Below are 25,767 nucleotides of genomic sequence, written 5' to 3'. Positions count from 1 at the left end.
CTTTGCCAAAAAAAATGGCAACTAAAGAATACGGGGAAGCAGCTTTTTGCTTCTAGGGGCCGTCGGCATGGAACAAACTCCCACTGTACCTTCGACAGGCAGCCTCTGTAGACATTTTTAAAGCTCAGCTCAAGACCCACTTCTACAACATTGCTTTTAATTGATCTTTTATTTTAATCTTTTTTGTTATTCATGTCCTCACTGTATTGCATTACTGCTTGTTTTTTAATGTCGTTGCCTTGTTTTTCTTTTATTCTCCATTGTTCTGTAAAGCACTTTGAGCTGCATTTCATGTCATGAAAGGTGCTATACAAATAAAGTTTTATTATTATTATGTTGTGTTTACCGAGGTCTTGACCGTGCGCCCGGTTGTTCCCGTTGATGAACAGCAGGGAGTATCCGGTGTAGAGGCGGTCGGAGCCCTCGGGGCACGGCGGGACGTCCCGTCTCTGGCTGTGCTTGGTGAACAGGAAGCCGTCCGGTGCCTGGGGGGTGGAGCTGATGTGGCCCGGGGGCCCGCGGCGACCCTTCAGCCCGCCTGGGCCCTTTTCACCCTGGATACCTATAGACACATAATGCACGCAATGCACGCACACAATATGTAGAGTGTTTTTGTACTCTGTACAACATAGTTCAGTGATTCTCACCCTGTGGACTCCGTCGTGAGGATTATTGCAAGAAAAATGAGTTTTCATTGTGAGGCCGTTGATCCAAGACACAACACAATTGATTGATTGATTGCTTGCTTAACCCATTTTGACCTGAGATCAGATTCAAAAAATGTCCTGACAGTTTTCTGAAAAAAGCCATGTTTCTATGTCAGTGGTTCTTCGATTTTTCAAAAAATAGCAGACCTACAACCTACGAGCTTGTAGATCTGCTATTTTTCAATAGCTAAAGCATAACATAATGCGAACACCAAAAGGAGTTCCCGCCTAGAATGGGTTAATTGATTGATCGACTGATTGATTGATTGAATGATTGATACCTTGCGGTCCAGGGAAGCCACCGTCACCCTTCACTCCGAGGAACCCAGGTAGACCTATCGGTCCGCCTAGACCCTGCTCTCCTCTGTGTCCCGGTACACCTGGAAACACAAAAACAATACGTCATATACACTGATCATATTGAACCAAAACCAACGTCAGGGTCAGTTAGGGGTCAGGGTTCAGTTTTAAGGTTGGGGGGGGGGGGGGGCATCAAATTGTCAAGACGATGTTTCCTTTGCAACAAAAATGCAGACGCCCCGACGACCACAGGAGATGACCCCCCTGAGACCTGACAGGGTCATTCTATTCTGAAACCAAACAAAAAGGACTCCCTGTCCCCCTGTATCTCCTGGTGATAGTCAGGGTCACATTAACCCCCCCCCCCCCCCCCCCCCCCAGGTCCCCTGTATCTCCTGGTGATAGTCAGGGACACATTAACCCCCCCCTGTCTCTCCTGGTGATAGTCAGGGACACATTAACCCCCCCCTGTCTCTCCTGGTGATAGTCAGGGACACATTAACCCCCCCTCCCCCCCCCTGGTGAAAGTCAGGGACACATTAACCCCCCCCTGTATCTCCTGGTGATAGTCAGAGACACATTAACCCCCCCCCCCCCCCTGGTGAAAGTCAGGGACACATTAACCCCCCCCTGTCTCTCCTGGTGATAGTCAGGGACACATTAACCCCCCCCCCCCTGGTGAAAGTCAGGGACACATTAACCCCCCCCTGTCTCTCCTGGTGATAGTCAGGGACACATTAACCCCCCCTGTCTCTCCTGGTGATAGTCAGGGACACATTACCCCCCCCCCCCCCCCCAGGTCCCCTGTCTCAGGGACACATTACCTGGAGGTCCAAACTCGCCCACGGCCCCGAGGTCCCCTGTCTCTCCTGGTGGCCCCGCTGGTCCCGCTGAACCCTTGTCTCCTGGCAACAGCTCAAGCTGTATGTGGAACTCCATTCCTCTGGGACCTACAGGGGGCAGTAGTGAGTAGTCGTTTTAGCACTGTCATTGAGTGACACCCGTGACGGGAGCGTGACATTTCATCGTGCAGATCGGCTACTTTCCGAGTTTGATAAAAAAATAATCACACCCGTGTGAAGTTAGGCTAAGTGGTGCAACTCTGTGTGGGCTTTGATTGATTGAAATATTTATTAACAGTTTGTAGAATTACAGTAGTACAGAGTACAAACTCAATACAGAGACTGTTAACTGTGAGTGGACGACCCAATTAAGCATTACACTTGTTTACAACAGGGTCCACATTGTTCAATTCATCAAAAACATTTAGAGACATACAAATAGACACTTCTATGTAGTTAAAGAACAGAACAGGAATTCATCATGAAATTCCCCCGGAACTTCCAGACCCACAGGAACGTGCCCAGGGTGCCGGTCCGGTTCCGGTCCGGTTCCGGCGACCGAAACGGTCGAGAAATGACAGAGTTACCGTGTGTGTGTGTGTGTGTGTGTGTGTGTGTGTGTGTGTGTTAGGCTGCGCAACAGTGACACTTGGTTGTGAAAACCAACCAAACCAACCAAAATGGAGGTATCGGGATTGGATCGGAAGCGAAACATCCCTAGTTGTACCCTAGCTGCCCTTTTTCTCTTCTTTCTAATTATTTGTTGGGCCCAAATCATTGTGTTTATTGTCATGATTTGTCAGGAGCCGAGTTGGCTTCGTCAGTACAGTATACTGTACCAAGAGTAATGATGAAAACGTATACAGACAAATTAACACAGGATGTTCATATACTCACGAGTAATTAATAATGTTACCTGGCTTCCCAGGAAGTCCTAGAAGTCCCGAAACACCATGGCTTCCTTCTGTCCCCTTATCACCGTTCTCACCTGAAATATCAAACACGATCACTGGGCCTTTCCTGAACTAGGATCTGTACTTTGTGCGCCTTAATATTGGTTGATTGCAACATCTCTGATCTGGGATCTGAACCTTGTTTTAACTCTATAATTGCGGCTAGCTGTTAGCATAAACCTCAGTTCCCGGTGCCACCATACGCGTTCATTTCAAAAGACGGAGTTTCCCCCCACACACACTCGTTACATACACACTCGAGTCGCTACACATTGGAACAAGCACACACTGCTTTTACACGGCGGCAGCCTCACGGTAAAAAGGCACAAATTAAATAGACTTTTCAGAAAGTATTTATTTAAAGACGTTTATACGCCGAGGACAGAGCCAACTCTTGTCGTGACAAATCATGACAACAAACACAATTTTTCGGGCTGAACAAATATTGTGTTTGTTGTCATGATTTGTCACGAGTTGGCTTTGTACGACGCTTATACGGTCTTTAAATAAATACGCTTTGAAATGTCTATGGGGAAAAATGCATTGGAAACTATTTCCTGGGCCTGGCGTCGTCATGAAAGGGGGCGGGACTGCGACGCTCTATTGAGGTACATAGATGAGCGTGTCTTTTGGCTGTTTTTCATCAGCCTCCTCTGACACCAGTGTTCATTTTGTTGACTAAAACTGAGACGAAAAATGTTCATCGACTACCTTTTTCCACTGAAAAACGTAAACTAAATGGAAATAAAAAAAACTAAGCTATGATGACTAAAACTATGACCAAATATACTGACAATTTCGTCAACAAATAAAAACTAGAAGTTAGTAAGGGAGTAAGGGACTAGTGGACAAGAGATCCAGAATAAGTCATTTTACACTTGCATGCTGAAAATAGCCGATCTACGAGCTCACAACGCGTCGCACATTTCACCCGACTAAATCAACTGTAGATTTAGTCGACTAAAATCGTATTATATTTAGTCGACTAAAACTAGACTAACACTAAAATGTGACTAAAACTAAATTAAGTTTCATTCCAAAGGCTACGACTAAAACTAAAATAGAAATGTGCTGCCAATAACAACACTGTCTGCCACTTACCAATAGGACCCATGTTCCCAATGTCTCCCATCAGCCCTTTGGGACCCTGGCCTCCCGGAGACCCATCCTCACCCTGATGGGAAAACACAAAAGAAACCAAAACCAAAATAGACTCATAATCAGTTTCTATATTCTGTTCTGTAATTGTACTCAAATATTATACACTAGCCCTTAACCCGTTGTGAAATACTTGCCGGGTATGCACCCTGGGTGCGTTTTCGCATTTTTTTTATTCACTAATAAATTAATTATTAATTTATAATGTGTTAAATTGGAAAAAAGGGCTTCGTTAAGACCTCCATATTATTATGGTCAATGCCTGAGTGAAAAGTGGGAGTGATTGGTGCAGGCAGTGAGGAGCTACGGAGGTGTTTCTGACACACAGACAGTCACACACACACAGACAGACATTGTCAGAATTATAGTATGATGATGATGATGATGATATAGCATTTGTTTTGTCTCACCGGTTGGCCAGGTAACCCAGGGTCTCCATGGTAACTTACCGGTTGGCCAGGTAACCCAGGGTCTCCGTGGTAACTTACCGGTTGGCCAGGTAACCCAGGGTCTCCATGGTAACTTACCGGTTGGCCAGGTAACCCAGGGTCTCCGTGGTAACTTACCGGTTGGCCAGGTAACCCAGGGTCTCCATGGTAACTTACCGGTTGGCCAGGTAACCCAGGGTCTCCATGGTAACTTACCGGTTGGCCAGGTAACCCAGGGTCTCCATGGTAACTTACCGGTTGGCCAGGTAACCCAGGGTCTCCGTGGTAACTTACCGGTTGGCCAGGTAACCCAGGGTCTCCATGGTAACTTACCGGTTGGCCAGGTAACCCAGGGTCTCCATGGTAACTTACCGGTTGGCCAGGTAACCCAGGGTCTCCATGGTAACCTGGAGTGCCCAGCAGTCCCATTGCTCCCTTGGCTCCATTGTCTCCCTTAAAACCTGGACCTGGCTCACCAGGGGGCCCCGACGGGCCCTCAGGGCCTACAGAAGATAATATAAACATGATACACACACACACACACCACAATAGAGCGCCGCAGTCCCTCCCCCTTTCAGAAAAACGAGTGGCCCAGGAAATGAAACCCCAATGCATTCTCCCATCGGCACTTCTAATATAATTTATTTAAAGACGGTTACGCCGCGGACAAAGCCAACTCGGATCGTGACAAATCATGACAATGAACACAATGTTTTGGGCCGATCAAATAATTTATAAGACGAAAAACGAAACAAATAGTGTTGTCTCCTGACTTTCTTTTCTTCTTTCTAATGATTTGATCGGCCCAAAACATTGTGTTCATTGTCATGATTTGTCACGATCCGAGTTGGCTTTGTCCGCGGCGTAACCGTCTTTAAATAAATTAAATAAGAAGTGCCGATGGGAGAATGCATTGGGGTTTTCATTTCCTGCTTTGCTGGAGTATTTCCAATTCTCTGTACTTTTACTTCTACTCCACTACATCTCAGAGGCAAATATTGTACAGTACTTTTACTCCACTACAATTATTTGAAAACGTACCAGTTACTTTTTGTATTATCACTACAAAACATACATTAACCACTTCAGCCGTGCAGTGAATAATACATCTGTTATTTTTCAAAAGATTATTATAGATTTTATCCGTGTGAACACTCATGCAGATCAGCTATTTTCGTTGTTTGTATTAATACAGTGTATTTATAAATTGATACTTTTTGTATCAGTACATTGAGTACTTTTACCACCACTGATATATAAACTGTGTGTAAAGTGTACCTCTTTCTCCTGTTTCTCCAATGGGGCCCCTGTCTCCTTTGGGCCCCTGGATACAAGACCCATCTATGCCCGAACTGCCCGGCTCCCCAAGTTCTCCCGCCTGTCCCGTGGGACCTCTGTCCCCCAGTTCCCCTTGAGGACCCGGGGGTCCGTAGGCCCCTGGAGGCCCCTCGTCTCCTTGTATACCTTGACATGGGAAGAGGAGAAACGAATGGTTCCGTTGGTCTATGAACTGATAATGACGGGTTCATTATTGGTTATCGCCGGGTTATCAAAAGAAACCACCAAAGTGGAAACAGTGGCACGAGAAGTGCCCATTTCTTTATCTGGGCTAACGTGTTTTGGCCTCAGCCATTTCTCGGCGCAGATAAAGAAATGTTAAATTATATGTTTCAATTCGTTGTTTTTTGTAGCACCCACTGTTGGAGAGATGTTCAGAGGAAGCGCAACCGCCCCATATACTGTACTGTCTGTACAGATGTAGTTACTAGTTCATTATTATTACATCAATATTATAACTAGCTACTAGTTTTTAACACTAGAAGGTCTAAGAGGTCATTTTGACAGTTTTTTTATTATTTTGAAGTTGATTATCTTTGAGCCCATGAAGCTTTCAGAAGGTTCCCCTTCCATGAGCATCATCATCCATCACCATTCTATCATCTCAGAAAATCTTGACATCTGAAAAAAAATCTAAATGTGAATTTAAGCACATGCAAATTTAGCTGATTTTATTTCTTAAGGGAAACTCACCAAGTTGACCTTTTTGTCCGACTTGTCCGAGAGGTCCAACACCAGGAACTATAATGAACCAATCACAGCAAAGAATGCCACAATTACTAACTGGGATTCAGAAGTTCATTAAATAAAATTAAAAAAAACATTAACACAGGTTTACTTGTAAATATAATGTAAATATATTTACAATATATTTTACAATGTAAATATATTGGTTTTTAGCAAGAATGCACCATCCGTAATCCCTGAAAAGTACCAATAACACGAAATACAGGATGAAATACAAATAATTGTAATGCATAGATGGAAATGTAAAAATGAACTGCTACCAGACCACTCTGAGCTCTGAAATCGGAGCAGATTCTCAAGAGCGTATTTATGAATGCACCCAAATATCAGGCTATACATAATATGTGACTAAATTTGACAGAGGGACTGCCATTGGATCTTTTTGAATTTTAGTTTTTTCATATGTCATATGAAAGCAGGGAATCATATAGCTTCAAATTGACATATTGGTTGTTCAGTTTGACCCACCCGTTTTGGAGATATGGCTTATAGAGTAATGTCTTGCAGAGATTCAGCGAGTTGAGAATACAGGCTTGAAAGGTTCACGTCTATGGTCTCTAACATTACACCTAGCTACATGTTTGGGCATTTATTTCATATTTACATGTCGATTTCAGCTCTGATACTTCAGACAGACATGCTCTAGTATGTGAAGAGTATGCCTGTGCTATTAACTCATTTTGAAAATAATAAAAAGGTTTTCCTCCTCTGGTGAAAAGCTGGAATTTGCGCGATGGCAGGCTCTCAGTCAAATCTGGTCACATTATGATGCCACTCTGTTTTGTAACCATTGGTATAGGCTTAATCGTCCTTTCAATAAACATAGGAATGTAAGACACAATGCTAGTATTAATACAAGTTACAGTAGATATCTCTGCTGTCGGAAAGAAACCACCTAACTCCAAAATGTCAGGAAATTAAAAATACACATTTTTCAGCTTATATTTTGAAAACACTGCCTCATCAACGTTGACGTTGTGACTTTATATATTGTCAATGACTTGCATGACGGGGGGAGGAGAGGTGGTGGAGTTAGTTGCTTGTAGCAGACAGTTTGAGAGGAGAGGTGGTGGAGTTAGTTGCTTGTACATAGCAGACAGTTTGAGCGTCCAATGGAGTTCCGAAGCGCTTTTTTACTACCGGTACTTTTCATTGGTTCAATATTTCCAAAATAACACACAGAAGTAAGGCTGTTCAATAGCACTGATTTATGAAAAATAAAAAAATCTATTTTAGTTTTAAAAACTATGTGTTGACGAAATCGTCAGTATATTTAGTCTTAGTTTTAGTCATCATAACTTTAAGTTTTCATTTAGTTTCCGTTTAGTTTTCGTCAGTGAAAATAGGTAGTCGACGAACATTTTTCGTCTTCGTTTTAGTCGACGAAAACAACACTGATGGTCACGCGACTGCTCCTGTATACAGTACCTCCCATGTCTCCTCTTCTGCCTCCTACTCTCTCCTGTCCTCTCCTATCTCATATTATGGGACCTTTCTACAGCATGTCTCCTCTTCTGCCTCCTACTCTCTCCTGTCCTCTCCTATCTCATATTATGGGACCTTTCTACAGCATGTCTCCTACCTCCCATCTCTCCTCTTCTGCCTCCTACTCTCTCCTGTCCTCTCCTATCTCATATTATGGGACCTTTCTACAGCATGTCTCCTCTTCTGCCTCCTACTCTCTCCTGTCCTCTCCTATCTCATATTATGGGACCTTTCTACAGCATGTCTCCTCTTCTGCCTCTTACTCTCTCCTGTCCTCTCCTATCTCATATTATGGGACCTTTCTACAGCATGTCTCCTCCCCTACCTCCCATGTCTCCTCTTCTGCCTCCTACTCTCTCCGGTCCTCTCCTATCTCATATTATGGGACCTTTCTACAGCATGTCTCCTCCCCTACCTCCCATGTCTCCTTTCTCTCCAGCCGGTCCTGGTATTCCATCTCGTCCTTGACTCCCTCTAGGCCCCGGAAGGCCCGGGTACCCGGGGTGGCCGTGGTTACCTGTAGGGGACACACAGTCGTAGAGTCTTGACCGTTAATAACATGAAGTAATAGCCATTTTTATGTAACCACCATGACTTCTAATAACATTACTGGAATAAATAGATACTGTAATACTGTAAATAAATACTGTAATATAATACGTAAGGGATAATATATGGCTAGGTGGTCAGTGTCGGGAGATAATTCACCGACAGGGAGTTTAACCACCGAGGCAAAGCTGAGCTGAGCTTCCTGAAATAAAATGGGCCACTTCAGAGCCAGCATCTCAGGATTAAACTTCAAAATAAAATGTCCACCATTTCCATTTCCCTACACCTTTAAAAGAACTGAACTTTATTCCTATACAAAATCACGACCGTACGTTCACAGTGAACGAGTGGGCTGCCGACCGGAAGTGCACCGGCAGGCCCAAAGGGCATATTATTAAAGCCCATTGTAGGAGTTGAGGCATTACATTTCGTTGACTCGCTTCCACTGATAACCAGCTCAGTGGCCTTGTGGTTAGAGTGTCCGCCCTGAGACTGGGAGGTTGGGGGTTCGATCCCCGGCCGGGTCATACCAAAGACTCTAAATAATGGGACCCAGTGCCTCCCTGCTTGACACTCAGCATCAAGGGTTGGATTGGGGGTGGGAAGTGAGGACGCTGGCGTCGACTGTTCACCGCTTCACCTCCCAATGTATGAATGAATGAACCGTTGTAAAGCGCTTTGAGCACTTGGAAAAGCGCTATAAAAATGCAATTCATTATTATAAATATTAGTATAAATAGCAGATCTACAAAGCTTGGAGACAGTGGCGTGCACAGAGGGTGTGCCCCCTAGTGCTAGAGCACCCCCTAGTGTTTGTACAGTGTACAGTATGTGGGCCATGGTGACACTGATCAATTTTGATTAAAAAAAAAGGTTCTAATATATGAATTATGTTCCAAAATCTATAAAATCTCACACTATTAAGGCAACCGGCCGGTTCCACGTGCTGCACAAGGTGCCCTTTTTTCACTTGAGCACCTGCCCCTCTAAATGTCTGTGCACGCCACTGCTTGAAGATTGGCCCACACACACACACACACACACACACACACACACACACACACACACACACACACACACACACACACACACACACACACACACACACACACCAGAACCATTGGGTATGCTATGCTGGGGTACCTGGGAGCCCATTGGGTCCATCGGCTCCCGTAGCTCCGGAGGCTCCGTCGACACCCTGCAGCCCGGGTATCCCTGGAACACCTGACATACAGAGATAGACACGCCGTTAGAAGTACATTCAAGTAATCCTGGTCTCTAAACTGCCTCCCCCTGGCCAGCCGGGGCGCCTGATGGAGGGGAAAGGAACTGGTCTCTAAACTGCCTCCCCCTGGCCAGCCGGGGCACCTGATGGAGGGGAAAGGAACTGGTTGGAATAACGTGTTCCTTCCACGCGCTATACGTCCAACCAGGGAAACTCCCCCCTGTCAGGTGTAAAGGAGCAACTTGGACACTCAGGCATGAAGGAAGCATGAGTTCAAGTCCGTTGCTCTCCCCTTGTCCCCCATATATGGGGACTAGGTTGGTGGAGGGTGTGTATAGCCCAGGATCACATTAGATGATTGACACAGGGGTGAACAATGGGTTACAAAATCGTGGGATAAAAAAGAAAATAAAAAATAAAAAAAGTACATTTAAGTACTCATTCATTTTATGAATTCATGGAACGACATTGACAATATTGACATCACGAACAAATCATTGCTATAGGCAGTTGCTACAGTAAATATAGTTTCTATTGTGTCTTCTAGCTAGACAGACGGACGGACAGACAGACAGACAGACAGACAGACAGACAGACAGACGGACGGACGGACGGACGGACGGACGGACGGACGGACGGACGGACGGACGGACGGACGGACGGACGGACAGACAGACAGACAGACAGACAGACAGACAGACAGACAGACAGACAGACAGACAGACAGACAGACAGACAGACGGACGGACGGACAGACAGACAACCTCTTTCTCCAGCGTCGCCCTGTGAGCCTCTGTCGCCACCGGGACCGCTGTTTCCTGGCACTCCAGGCGTTCCTGCATCTCCCCTATCTCCCTTCACTCCTGCTGTTGCTCTAACTCCCACCACCCCCTGACAGGAGCACACAGTGAAAGGATATGGTCAAAAGGGTGTGTGTGTGTGTGTGTGTGTGTGTGTGTGTGTGTGTGTGTGTGTGTGTGTGTGTGTGTGTGTGTGTGTGTGTGTGTGTGTGTGTGTGTGTGTGTGTGTGTGCGTGCGTGCGACGTGCGTGCGTGCGTGCGTGCGCGCGTGCTGATATATCCTCCGTGTCTGGTGGGTGGTCAATTTCTTCATCAAACTATCAATTCTGCCAAAAGGAAACTCATGAGAGAATGAGATCTATACCAAGTCGGAGAACAATATATTGATTGATTTATTGATTGATTATTTTATTAGATAATGAAAAATGCAAACACCACAGGTAAGGGTACAGTCTAGCATTTGGTCCAAAAGGATAGCACCGAAGAAAGACCTTGCAGTCTTCCATTCGGGTCTTATGCACGCACACGCAATCAAGACATGAACAATAAAGAATGGACAACAAAAATTGATCTAAAAAACATGACATCTATGTACAGGTTGGAGTAGAAGTAAGTCAGAAGGGGGTTAAAGAGGTGGGCGTGGGGGGATCATTTCCTCTCCTTTTGACCTGCTTACAGGTGAATTTCCAGGCCTGTTTTAACACTTTCAGCACCTCCTGCTGGCCATTTGAAATGACCGCAGGGAGCCAGCAATAATTATACCCTATATAGGCGCCATTCTATTACCGTCAATACAGCCCAATACAACGAGTAGAGGCGCAAAAACCTTTTAGAACAGCAACAGACATGTCTCAGGTTTCACCACAAGCGGTGACATGGCTGGCGCGATGCGACCAGAAATCACTGTTTACATCTGAACGCCGGGCGGTTTGGACTAAAATATCAACAACCTTTGGAGTATTTTTTCGGAGACAACAAGCAACAAAGAAACGACAATGAGTGGATCCTTATGGGAGGCGAGCATTGATGCTCACGAGGTACCGTTTTGCAGCCTGGGCAGCACGGAAGGTTAGTGTTGAGCTTCGGCTGCATGGTACTAATAATATAACCCTTACTAAACGCCATCTGACGGGTTTGGCGACCTCCGGGGTTAAATCTTAACCCGTCATTTGACGGGTTGCGAGGCGATCTGGCGTCCATCGTGTTAAAGGAAGACATTGATTTGCTTGTTTTCAGGGCATTCCACACCGTGGAATGCCCTCAAAACAGTGCAGTGCTGTGGAAGGTGAATTTACCCATATTTGTTTTAAAACTGCATGGCACCAGTTCATTGTTCACGCTCCCTCTAGTATTGTGGCTCTGGGTGTTGCTCACTTTTTCTTTTTTTTGTTTTAATTACCGTCGTGTTCTTGGCCACAAGTAGGCAGCTGAGAGCAGGGAGGGCAGGTCAGGGTGGCATGTACAATTTTTTAGTCAGTCCCATTTTCAATTGCTTGATTCTATCTTCTAACCGGAGCCAGCCTAATATTTATGCTATCAAAATGCGCTGCACAAAAGGAGGCTCATGGGCTCCAGGCCTAGAAGAAGTGGATAATATTTAGTTTTGGGATGTTTTTGGATGCTTAGTTTTCTGTGCTTCCCTTAAACAAAATGAAGAAGATGCAGTACTGCAACGTCCCGGAATTTAACTGCAGCTTCCTCCCCTGGCCTAAATGTCTCTAAAGGGCCCATACATTTATACTAGCAGGAGAAGTACACGGAATGTAACAGGCAGTCAATCCTTACATGGGCTTCATTCTATAGATGACTCTCACACAGTCGGCATCAGAGAAATAGGTTTTGCGTGAACCGCGGCTGTTAGTAAAGGGGTTGTCAGGAAAAGGAGTTTGTCAGAGAAGTGATGATGTCAGCCTCCTTGCCGAGGGTGACATGTTTCATCTACTAATACATTAAAAGAAACAATACCACGATTACTGTTACTGTTAAGGTGGTTGCACACCGGCCGCGTTTTTCGGAAAACCCGATGGAGAAACGCAGCTAAAAATCCGAATTTGCACCCGATTCGCGCCCGGTGTGTGGAGACCTTTACTGTGCGTGCAGCTGTGCAGGTGTGTGTGTGTGTGTGTGTGTGTGTGTGTGTGTGTGTGTGTGTGTGTGTGTGCGTGCACATGTGCGTGTGTGGATGCTACCTTTTCTCCCTGAGCTCCTTTGGGTCCTGGTCCTGGGATACTGGCTTCCCCTTTAGAGCCTTTAACTCCAGTGAGGCCTGGGACTCCGTCAGAACCGGGCTCTCCGCGGGAACCTGGGTCACCTTTGCCACCCTTTTGACCTGATGGAAAACAAAACCCCAGACAACTTGTGAAAAATAAATGCACGAGAAAAATAACAAATACAAAAATATATAATCATAACTGCGCGTGTGCATAATCACAGGGGAATGCATCGTTTGCCTGATGTATGTGTATTATATTAATGAACAAGTATATCTATATACAAGTCAAATCAATATGAATATGTTAATCTATTTATAAATGCACCACATCTCTCTCTCTCTCTGTGTGTGTGTGTGTGTGTGTGTGTGTGTGTGTGTGTGTGTGTGTGTGTGTGTGTGTGTGTGTGTGTGTGTGTGTGTGTGTGTGTGTGTGTGTGTGTGTGTGTGTGTGCATGTGTGTGTGCGTGTGTGTGTGTATTTCATGAGATTATGTAATACAGGCGCAGACTATGTGTTAAATCTGTTATATGAAGCAGCAGTAATCACATACGCAGGACGACGAATCATGACGAGAATGACACGCGGCGGTTCTGACGCATATGTCACCGGGGACAGTGGTTTTATATACAAGGGGGCCCTGGTCATTTTTCAGTTCTTTACATATTATGAACCTGCACACTGTAACCTTTCATATGATCTATTGCTCATTGAAATTGGGGGGGAAATGAAGAAGATATGACCATTTGAAACTTGTTTAACTGAAAACACCAAAGTACAGAATTTGCCATTTTAAGATTTCATAGTATTTAGCATCTCTGAGCCCAGGAATGGGTGTGACAATAGATACTTGCCTCCACCCCTAGGCCTTGCATAAACACTCCCCCCATCCTCTAACCACTCCACACTGTCAACTGCACAGAATGACTTGAGTGGACACACATAATAAGGACATCTAAACTCTTAGAATAAAAATAAATAGAGATGAGAAAGTATCAATATTGCAATATAGAAATATAGGACGGACGTTGTTTAGTGTATGTTTTGTAATGATACAATCTAAAAAGTAACTAGTATGCTAATTGAGTTTTCAAATAAATAACACTGCAAGTAGGCTATAATTTATTCCATGAAGTTACTTGTAGTTTTAGACCCATGCTTTTAATTGCTAAATTCAAAACCTTACCAACAGAAAGTCAGGGGGAAAAATGGATTGATCAAATTATATAAAAGACGGATTTCACCGCGACTTTTTTTTCTCCAACGTTGGTGACATTATTGTAAATAAATCTTTAACAATTTCTTTTTTTGAATGGTGTATGTCATGCCTTTTTATTAGTAACGTATCATTGTGTTTACTATAGGTTAGTACAGCTAACTTGAATCACTTCAAACTGTTCAATTGTAACTGCAATAACATAGATGGAATGTATTTTACATTTACAAAATTTGCATTATTATCTAGTTTTCAAATCGAATCTAGTTTTGAGAAAATGTCCACCACATGGCATGGTGGCGCCCCCCCCTGGTCCTTACATTGAACAGCACTTGTCCTATGCTTTTTGTTTTCCTGCATAGGCCTACTGTTAATAGTAGCTGTTTTCAATCAATCATACCGCTACCTGAAAAGCAGATGATCAGTTCTCAAACTTCTCAGATCATGCCTTAAAAAACTACATCTATGCATGGGTCAAAACGATAACATGTATAGGTTTGTCAAATACGTTATTTCTTTTTTATAGAGCACCGAAGTCTGACGTCACTTTCAGTAGAGGGCGTCTGTCCCCAGGTTCATGTATTTTTTTAGTTGCATTGAAATCGCCATAGGAGGATTTTTAGATTGCTTCATATAAGAACTGTGTTTGAAAAATAAACATGTCATCCCGGCCGCTTCACTCATATGGATATGAAGAATCGACTGACTGAGAGAAAACGCTAATGTTACTGCTGCTGAATTAGTTACATTTTCGCTAGAAGCAGACTGTATCATATATGAGTGACTGACTGTTGCAAACGATACAGAGACACCTCCCAGACAATAACGCAGAGACAGCTTGTTTATTTTTGGACCACAACGCTTATAGTAGACGATATTAAGATCACCCCATGTTATTCTCCATAGAGAAATTACTTCCGCGAACCAGGAGGGGAATCGAAGGGATGAGCGAGTTACGTCAGGACTTCGGTAATCATCAATACGTGTGTGTGGGGCACACAATGTCATTGTAGTAATTTTTCTCAATACATCACATTTCTTCTCAAATAATTTGGACGTTTTATTATCATTGTCTACATCGGCCTAACTGCGTTCACCATGTTAAAAAAACTAAACAAGTTGTGCCCTCTCAGACCAGACCAATATAATCAAACAAATACCAACATTGATGAGGCAGACGTCACACCCCCTGAATTTAATTTAGTTCACTTTAGGGTGACTGTGAAATAACCTGTTTGAAGTTGACAGACGTGGTAATCTTTAGTTATAATCATTTGAGATAAGAACACAATTGTCTCTCTCTCTCTCCCGCTGAGGGGGAGATTGGGTAGGGGGGGGCATCTGTCTCCCCCTGCCCTCACACATGTCCCACAGCACATGACCCCAACTCAGCCCTCAGAAGATAAAAAAATGATGATGTAAACAAAATGGCGGCAGCGCCACGCCCACAAAGTGCCCTAGAAAAAACATGATGACGTAAACAAAATGGCGCCCACAAAGTGCCCTAGGAATAAAAGTCAGAAAAAACAATAACATTGTCCATATATGGACAGGGTAAGGGTGTTTTTTGTTACCTGGCAACCCCATGTCTCCTATGTTACCGGGGTGACCGTGGGCACCGGGGACTCCTTTGTCTCCATGTCTGCCCGCATCTCCGGGAGGCCCTACACGCACACACACACACACACACACACACACACACACACACACACACACACACACACACACACACACGCACACACACGCACACGCACACACACACACACACACACACACACACACACACACACCATTTCCAGTTCTGCCCTCAACATGTTCATTTTCAAAGGAGCAAACGTGAAAACCTCATATCTGCACACACTGATGCTCAAACATAGCAAATGGAAGTTGCAGTTCACACACATCCACAAGGGAGTGGTTTTTATTAATGGCCCTCATTTAGGATACCAGGATTATTATATTATTATATGCCACACCTGTGGAATCATCCCCTCATTAATATGCCAATATGACACAGTTGTGTCATACACTAGTATGACACAACTAGTGTTGTTTTCTAACCCATTCTGACCGGGCACCCATTTTGGTGTTAGCATCATGTTATGCTTTACCTATTGAAAAATAGCAGATCTACAAGCTCATATCGCGCCACCAAGTGGCGCGATACGAGCTTGTAGGTCTGCTATTTTTTTAAAATTCGAAGAACGACTGACATTTTTAGAATCTGATCTCAGGTCAGAATGGGTTCATCAGACCAGTGTGTGTCCAGTGGAAACCTGGTATGAATCTGATCTCAGGTCAGAATGGGCTAAGTGTTGAAACTAAGACGAAAAATGTTCTTCGACTACCTTTTTCCACTGATGAAAACTAAATGAAAAACTGAGGCTATGATGACTAAAACTAAAGATTAAATATATTGACAATTTCGTCAACAAACTTAGGAAGGGACTATAGTGGACAAGAGATCCAGTAGAAGTCATTTTACAATTAGTTGCATGCTGAAAATAGCAGATCTACAAGCTCACAGCGCACCACACTGTGACGCGTTGTGGGCTTGTAGATCGTCTATTTTCAGCAAGTAGGGGGAAAAAACAGTCATTACGACGGCATCAAGGCCCGCCAAAAAAATACATTTTGTTCGACTAAATCAACTGTAGATCTAGTCGACTGAAATCTTATGATATTTAGTCGACTAAAACGAACACTAAGACATTCCAGGTGACTAAAATGTGACTAAAACTAAATGAAAACAATTCAAGAGACGTAGGATTAAAACTAAAATCTAAATTAGCCACCAAAGACAACACTGGAATCAACTTGCAGAAGTCATTACTGTGATGTTGGTACACAATCCTAGAGTCTACCTGCTTTGCACACTTAATCAACTCTACAGCAAAATCTGTAAATATACTTAGCTAATAACAGATAGCTAACATAATAGACAATATTTGGAGTTCAGACTTTTGCAGTGTGCCATTGTTGAATGCATGTTGAACGCATAATATTGGATCATGTTAGAACTATGACCTTGTGTTTTTATGAATCATTCATGTAATTGTCACTGGTTTTACACTGTTGTTTAAAATGTGTTAAAAGATGAAGTGGTACTGTACCTTGGGGCCCAGCACTACCAGGGAGTCCATTGTTACCGTTGGGTCCTTGGGGTCCTGGTAAACCTTGCTCTCCCTTTGACCCTGTCAGACCCGAAGGCCCTGGAGACGACAGCACCAGATCACAAGGTTAGGTCTAGGTGTGCTGCCCCCTGTGGGAGGTTAGGTTTAGGTGTGCTGCCCCCGTGGGAGGTTAGGTTTAGGGTGAGGGTTTGAGATAGGTTGTAGTTGTAGGACTAATGACTGGTCTAACCAATGACTAGTCTAAACCAAAAACTGTCTAAACTAAGTACTGCACCCGATCACAACCACAGACAGACAGGCAGGCAGACAAGTAGGCACGCGTGCGCACGCACACGCACACACACACACACACACACACACACACACCTGCATTTATAGTATTAATACCTGGCTCTCCAGGGTTTCCCAGGTCTCCATGCACCTCTATGACAGTCTGGCTGCCTTTAGGTCCTTGGTTACCAGGCTCTCCTTCAGCTCCCTGCAGTCCTGGAGCTCCATCCAAACCATACACCCCTGTCGCACCTACAGACAGACAAACAAACAGACAGACAGACAGACAGACAGACAGACAGACAGACAGACAGACAGACAGACAGACAGAAGTTAGGGGATGCCGTGGCACAGCATACGGCATCCCCTGATCCTGTCAAAAGTGTCCTATAGTGTGCAAGACTCTGAAACCCCCCATTAAAACACATTCTGAACGGGAACCCATTTTGGTGTTAGCATCATGTTATGCTTTAGCTATTGAAAAATAGCAGATCTACAAGCTTGTAGGTCTGCTATTTTTGAAAAATCAAAGAACGACTGACATTTTTAGAATCTGATCTCAGGTCAGAATGGGTTAATCAGACCAGTGTGTGTCCAGTGGAAACCTCGTATGAATCTGATCTCAGGTCAGAATGGGTTAAAACACATTCCCCGCCATATGCTCCTGTATAGTGGTTTGTAATAGCTCGCCGTCGTCGTAGCGCCACGTGTACATTAGCATCGCGTTGCTAGGCAACGACGTAAACAGGAACTGTAATAACCGCAAGCAAGATGGCCGTGTGCATCCACTCGTTGTCGTTGTAAATGCATTCTGGGCGGGAAGGAACCACCTTTTGGTGTTTTCAAGATTCAAGATTCAAGATTCAATAATTTATTTGCCATGTCAACAAGTTGATAGGAATTTGTCTAGGTTCATACTCAACATATACAGACAACCATAGATACACAAACAAGAAGGACAGTACAATACAAAAACAAAAACCAGCAGCATAGGAAATTACATCCAGTTTTTTAAAGTGCTATAATTATGCATATACTATGAGTTCAGATGTCTAATGGCTACGGGTTAAGTGCTATCCCTGAAGCGACATGTTGAGCTCTGGATACTTCTATATCTCCTGCCCGATGGGAGGAGATTGCAGAGGTGATGTGCAGGATGGGAGTTTTGTCTGCAATGATTTTATTTCCTTCCTAATTATTCTGGTGGAATAGAGTGAGGAAAGTGTAGGGAGGCTGCATCCTATGTTTTTTGATGCGTGACGTACTACTCTTTCCAGCTTTGATTTGTCTTGAGAGGTTGTGTGACCAAACCAGACAAGCATGGAGAAGGTGAGAACACTTTCAATAGTGGCCCTATAGAAGTGAGTCATGGCTGCTTGGCTGACTTTGAACTTCTTAAGCTGCCGCAGGAAATAGAGACGCTGGTGTGATTTGCTTATTATGAGACTGGTGTTAAAATACCATGATAAGGATTCATGGATGGTGGTCCCTAGGAACCGGAAGGAGGAAACTCTTTCTACCTCTTCCCCATTGATGAAGAGGGGGGGGGAGGGGACACCATTTCTTTTTCCTAAAATCTATGAACATCTCTTTGGTTTTAGAGATGTTTAGAATCAAGTTGTAACTCTCACACCATCTCACCAGCTCCTCTACTGCTCTGCGGTAGTCGGTTTCAACCTCGTTGGTAATAAGACCTACTAAGGATGTGTCATCAGCAAACTTATACATCATAACTGTACTAAAGTGAGATTGACAGAAATGAGTGTATAATGAGTACAGAAGTGGAGAAAGGACGCACCCCTGGGGGGCCCCAGTGTTTAGGAGCCTCGACAGCGAGACGAGGTCACCTATTTTGACCTGTTTCCTGTCACATAGAAAATTAAAGATCCATTTACATAGATGTGTACTGACGCCTAGCTCCTGTAGGGTTGAAATCAGCTTCCCAGGCACTATTGTGTTAAATGCGGAGCTGAAGTCAACAAAAAGTAAACGAGCATAGGTGGATCTGGATTCTAGATGTTGAGTAATAGTGTGCAGACAGAGGGACACTGCATCATCTACACTCCTATTTGCTCTGTAGGCAAATTGGTGGGGATCTAGTGCTATGCTGGACAGGTGTTTACATACCAGTCGCTCAAAGACTTTCATAATGACAGATGTTAGGGCAACAGGCCTATAGTCATTAAGACAGGTGATATTATTTTTCTTTGGGACAGGAATGATAACCGCAGATTTAAAGCAAGCAGGCACAGTACAGAGTTCAAGTGACCAGTTGAAAATGGAAGTGAGGACAGGTGCAAGTTGGTCGGCACAGTGCTTTAGTGTGGCAGACGACACGCCATCAGGCCCTGCCGCCTTTCTGGGGTTTTGCTGACGGAGCAACAGTCTGACATCATGTTCATGTATGTTGGGTGGAGAGTCACCCTGCTCTCTTGGAAAAGAGGGGGACTGATGGTCTTCACTGTCGAACCGACAATAAAAATCATTAAGCCTCCCAGGAAGGGAGGGGTCCAGGTCTGGAACATGGTGCTTGGCTAAGCATTATGCTATACTCATAGCTATGCAGCTTCTCTTATTCTTTCAGAAGACTTTTTTTTTTTTTTTTTCCGACGTCAGGTCTAAATGGGTTAACCCATTCTGGGCGGGATCACCTTTTGTCTACAAGCTCGTAGCTTGTGGGTCTGCTATTTTTGAAAAAAGTCGTGAAAATGTGGCGCAAATCTTTGAGTATATATTCTTTCAGAGACAGACAGACAGACAGCCAGACAGACGGACGGACAGACAGACAGACAGACAGACAGACAGACAGACAGACAGACAGACAGACGGACGGACGGACGGACGGACGGACGGACAGACAGACAGACAGACAGACAGACAGACAGACAGACAGACAGACAGACAGACAGACAGACAGACAGACAGACAGACAGACAGACAGACAGACAGACAGACGGACGGACGGACGGACGGACAGACGGACAGACAGACAGACAGACAGACAGACACATGCCTTTAGGTCCCTGGCGTCCGTCCTCTCCTGGTTTCCCATCAGAACCATGCTTCCCACTGGCGCCAGGAGGGCCCACGTCACCTCGGACCCCTACACACACACACACATTTATTAGCAAATGTAAATTGTGTGTGTGTGTGTGTGTGTGTGTGTGTGTGTTTGTGCGTGCGTGCGTGCGTGCGTGCGTGCGTGCGTGCGTGCGTGCGTGCGTGCGTGCGTGCGTGTGTGTGTGCACGTGCGTGCGTAGTTCTTTATGAGGACGGTAGAGAAGTGGTATGTTACATTATTTGACCACCTATAGTCTGGAAGAGGCGTTCCTCACCAACGGTGCTAAAGTAACAAGGCCTAAAAGGTCGCTATTATCATACAGATGAATCTACTATTGTTTGTGTTCAGGCGTGGTCCCTCAATAATAATCTGGACCAATTCCATTTTCCAATAATATCTACATAAAGCATATGTTCCCCCCACCTTCACTCACTGCGGCCCACAGGTTAATACCCGAATACTATTAAAATGTTATTGTCTTTTTTTATGTCCAAAAAATATAGCCGATCTACAAGCTCAAAACGTTGTCGCAGAGCGACACGTTTTGAACGTGTAGATCGGCTATAGTTTTTGCTCCTGCAGTAATTATGCAACGCGTCCCGCTCTGGAGTGAGTGTGGAAATATAGTGGCCGTCTCCGTAGTCAAAGTTGCACCACCCCTGGTCTATCTCTACTGTACCTTGGTTCCCTGGCTGTCCGTCTGTTCCAGGGAAGCCATCGGCCCCTGGTTCACCCCTGGCGCCTGGAGCTCCGTCAAACCCTGGGGGTCCAAATGGCCCGCGAGCGCCGGCCATGCCCTCCCCCGGCAGGCCAGAGTCTCCCTTCAGTCCCTTCACACCCCGAGGACCTGCACACACACACACGCCGTAGCCAAACAGAGTCAATGTACCACTACTAGTGTAGAGCTTAGACGTATATATTAATAGAGACGGCACCGGGTTTCTCCTCCCATCCGCTCAAAAGCGCACGAGGCGATTTCACTCCTCCTTTCTGGGTAAGAACAGAGTGCATTCTGGGATGGATTGGGCCCAGAAACACACGAACACGCTGGGCCGTTGACTATCAGTGCACGCGCAATACCAAATTCGGCCACTATGTCCATTTCGCCTCAGGGTTTCCTCCGGGTGCCATCTCTATTAATATATAGTCCTGACGTCACTCGCTCGTCCCCTCGATTCCCCCCCTGGTTCACGGAAGTCATTTCTCCATGGAGAATAACATGGGGGTCATCTTAAAGTCATTTCTCTATGGAGAATAACATGGGGGTCATCTTAAAGTCATTTCTCTATGGAGAATAACATGGGGGTCATCTTAAAGTCATTTCTCCATGGAGAATAACATGGGGGTCATCTTAAAGTCATTTCTCTATGGAGAATAACATGGGGGTCATCTTAAAGTCGTTTCTCTATGGAGAATAACATGGGGGTCATCTTAAAGTCATTTCTCTATGGAGAATAACATGGGGGTCATCTTAAAGGCGTTTCTCTATGGAGAATAACATGGGGGTCATCTTAAAGTCATTTCTCTATGGAGAATAACATGGGGGTCATCTTAAAGTCATTTCTCTATGGAGAATAACATGGGGGTCATCTTAAAGTCATTTCTCTATGGAGAATAACATGGGGGTCATCTTAAAGTCATTTCTCTATGGAGAATAACATGGGGGTCATCTTAAAGTCATTTCTCCATGGAGAATAACATGGGGGTCATCTTAAAGTCATTTCTCTATGGAGAATAACATGGGGGTCATCTTAAAGTCATTTCTCTATGGAGAATAACATGGGGGTCATCTTAAAGTCTTTTCTCCATGGAGAATAACATGGGGGTCATCTTAAAGTCATTTCTCTATGGAGAATAACATGGGGGTCATCTTAAAGTCATTTCTCTATGGAGAATAACATGGGGGTCATCTTAAAGTCATTTCTCTATGGAGAATAACATGGGGGTCATCTTAAAGTAATTTCTCTATGGAGAATAACATGGGGGTCATCTTAAAGTCATTTCTCTATGGAGAATAACATGGGGGTCATCTTAAAGTCGTTTCTCTATGGAGAATAACATGGGGGTCATCTTAAAGGCGTTTCTCTATGGAGAATAACATGGGGGTCATCTTAAAGTCATTTATCCATGGAGAATAACATGGGGGTCATCTTAAAGTCATTTCTCTATGGAGAATAACATGGGGGTCATCTTAAAGTCATTTCTCTATGGAGAATAACATGGGGGTCATCTTAAAGTCATTTCTCTATGGAGAATAACATGGGGGTCATCTTAAAGTCGTTTCTCCATGGAGAATAACATGGGGGTCATCTTAAAGTCATTTCTCTATGGAGAATAACATGGGGGTCATCTTAAAGGCGTTTCTCCATGGAGAATAACATGGGGGTCATCTTAAAGTCGTTTCTCCATGGAGAATAACATGGGGGTCATCTTAAAGTCATTTCTCTATGGAGAATAACATGGGGGTCATCTTAAAGTCATTTCTCTATGGAGAATAACATGGGGGTCATCTTAAAGTCATTTCTCTATGGAGAATAACATGGGGGTCATCTTAAAGTCATTTCTCTATGGAGAATAACATGGGGGTCATCTTAAAGTCATTTCTCTATGGAGAATAACATGGGGGTCATCTTAAAGTCATTTCTCTATGGAGAATAACATGGGGGTCATCTTAAAGTCATTTCTCTATGGAGAATAACATGGGGGTCATCTTAAAGTCGTTTCTCTATGGAGAATAACATGGGGGTCATCTTAAAGGCGTTTCTCTATGGAGAATAACATGGGGGTCATCTTAAAGTCATTTATCCATGGAGAATAACATGGGGGTCATCTTAAAGTCATTTCTCTATGGAGAATAACATGGGGGTCATCTTAAAGTCATTTCTCTATGGAGAATAACATGGGGGTCATCTTAAAGTCGTTTCTCTATGGAGAATAACATGGGGGTCATCTTAAAGGCGTTTCTCTATGGAGAATAACATGGGGGTCATCTTAAAGTCATTTATCCATGGAGAATAACATGGGGGTCATCTTAAAGTCATTTCTCTATGGAGAATAACATGGGGGTCATCTTAAAGTCATTTCTCTATGGAGAATAACATGGGGGTCATCTTAAAGTCGTTTCGTATAAGCATTGTGTTGTGGTCCAAAAATAAACAAGCTGTCTCTGCGTTATTGTCAGGGAGGTGTCTCTGTTATCGTTTGCGACAGTCAGTCACTCATATCATATATGATACAGTCTGTTTCTAGCAAGAAAATGTAACTGATTCAGCAGCATTAACAATAGCGTTTTCTCTCAGTCAGGTTGATTCTTCATATCCATATGAGTGACATGTTTATTTTTCAAACACCGTACTTATATGAGGCGGTCTAAAATCCCCCCTATATTATATGGGGCTTACAATGCAAATACAAAGTACATGAACCCGTGGGTTTGCGCCCTCTATACCGACGTTGACGGTCAGACTTCGATGCTCAATTACAACCAAAATACTAATTTATTTATATGACTAATTCACTATTATTTATTTATTTTCCTAATAAAGTAGAAAAAGTACATGTTGAATCACTTAGAAAAGCGACACGTAAATTATTAGTATTATTATTATTCATTACTACTAATAATAACCCATTTTAGGCAGGAGAACCCCTTTTGGTGTTAGCATTACGTTAGCTTTAGCTATTGAAAAATAGCAGATCTACAAGCTCGTAGCGCGCCACCGAGTGGCGCGCTACGAGCTTGTAGGTCTGCTATTTTTGAAAAATCGAAGAACGACTGACATAGAAACATATAGCTTTTCAGAAAACTGTCAGGATGTAGAAGACATTTTTTTTAATCTGATCTCAGGTCAGAATGGAAAACTGTCAGGATGTAGAAGACATTTTTTTAGAATCTGATCTCAGGTCAGAATGGGATAATAATCATGACACTGTTATATATGAACATGATTAGAATCTGATCTCAGGTCAGAATGGGATAATAATCATGACACTGTTATATATATGAACATGATTAGAATCTGATCTCAGGTCAGAATGGGATAATAATCATGACACTGTTATATATATGAACATGATTAGAATCTGATCTCAGGTCAGAATGGGATAATAATCATGACACTGTTATATATATGAACATGATTAGAATCTGATCTCAGGTCAGAATGGGATAATAATCATGACACTGTTATATGAACATGATTAGAATCTGATCTCAGGTCAGAATGGGATAATAATCATGACACCGTTATATATATGAACATGATTAGAATCTGATCTCAGGTCAGAATGGGATAATAATCATGACACTGTTATATATATGAACATGATTAGAATCTGATCTCAGGTCAGAATGGGATAATAATCATGACACTGTTATATATATGAACATGATTAGAATCTGATCTCAGGTCAGAATGGGATAATAATCATGACACTGTTATATATATGAACATGATTAGAATCTGATCTCAGGTCAGAATGGGATAATAATCATGACACTGTTATATATATGAACATGATTAGAATCTGATCTCAGGTCAGAATGGGATAATAATCATGACACTGTTATATGAACATGATTAGAATCTGATCTCAGGTCAGAATGGGATAATAATCATGACACTGTTATATATATGAACATGATTAGAATCTGTTCTCAGGTCAGAATGGGATAATAATCATGACACTGTTATATATATGAACATGATTAGAATCTGATCTCAGGTCAGAATGTGATAATAATCATGACACTGTTATATATATGAACATGATTAGAATCTGATCTCAGGTCAGAATGTGATAATAATCATGACACTGTTATATATGAACATGATTAGAATCTGATCTCAGGTCAGAATGTGATAATAATCATGACACTGTTATATATATGAACATGATTAGAATCTGATCTCAGGTCAGAATGGGATAATAATCATGACACTGTTATATATATGAACATGATTAGAATCTGATCTCAGGTCAGAATGTGATAATAATCATGACACTGTTATATATGAACATGATTAGAATCTGATCTCAGGTCAGAATGTGATAATAATCATGACACTGTTATATATATGAACATGATTAGAATCTGATCTCAGGTCAGAATGGGATAATAATCATGACACTGTTATATATATGAACATGATTAGAATCTGTTCTCAGGTCAGAATGGGATAATAATCATGACACTGTTATATATATGAACATGATTAGAATCTGATCTCAGGTCAGAATGGGATAATAATCATGACACCGTTATATATATGAACATGATTAGAATCTGATCTCAGGTCAGAATGGGATAATAATCATGACACTGTTATATATGAACATGATTA

The 25,767-nt window shown here is 43.3% G+C and overlaps 1 protein-coding gene across 1 annotated transcript in view; it reads right to left on the bottom strand.

Moving 5' to 3' along the window:
* LOC308321254 (uncharacterized protein) overlaps positions 1-25,767 on the bottom strand; it is a 77,891-nt gene that overhangs the window by 3,577 nt on the left and 48,547 nt on the right. The window contains exons 33-49 of the mRNA XM_080772093.1: positions 21,102-21,269; positions 20,375-20,464; positions 17,479-17,613; positions 17,071-17,169; positions 15,532-15,621; positions 12,722-12,861; positions 10,497-10,623; positions 9,651-9,731; positions 8,374-8,475; positions 6,420-6,467; positions 5,667-5,852; positions 4,761-4,891; positions 3,859-3,976; positions 2,766-2,837; positions 1,832-1,957; positions 989-1,087; positions 347-562 (exon numbers count right to left, since the gene is read on the bottom strand). Of these exons, the coding sequence (XP_080628219.1) occupies positions 347-562; positions 989-1,087; positions 1,832-1,957; positions 2,766-2,837; positions 3,859-3,976; positions 4,761-4,891; positions 5,667-5,852; positions 6,420-6,467; positions 8,374-8,475; positions 9,651-9,731; positions 10,497-10,623; positions 12,722-12,861; positions 15,532-15,621; positions 17,071-17,169; positions 17,479-17,613; positions 20,375-20,464; positions 21,102-21,269 (2,028 nt within the window). The remainder of the gene's footprint in view (positions 1-346; positions 563-988; positions 1,088-1,831; positions 1,958-2,765; positions 2,838-3,858; positions 3,977-4,760; positions 4,892-5,666; positions 5,853-6,419; positions 6,468-8,373; positions 8,476-9,650; positions 9,732-10,496; positions 10,624-12,721; positions 12,862-15,531; positions 15,622-17,070; positions 17,170-17,478; positions 17,614-20,374; positions 20,465-21,101; positions 21,270-25,767) is intronic.

Source organism: Protomyctophum bolini (assembly GCF_963924005.1).
Source record: "Protomyctophum bolini genome assembly, chromosome: 9".
In the NCBI taxonomy this organism is placed as follows: domain Eukaryota; kingdom Metazoa; phylum Chordata; class Actinopteri; order Myctophiformes; family Myctophidae; genus Protomyctophum; species Protomyctophum bolini.
The sequence above is the reverse complement of the archived record's forward strand: the minus strand, read 5'-3'. Positions and strand labels throughout refer to the sequence as shown.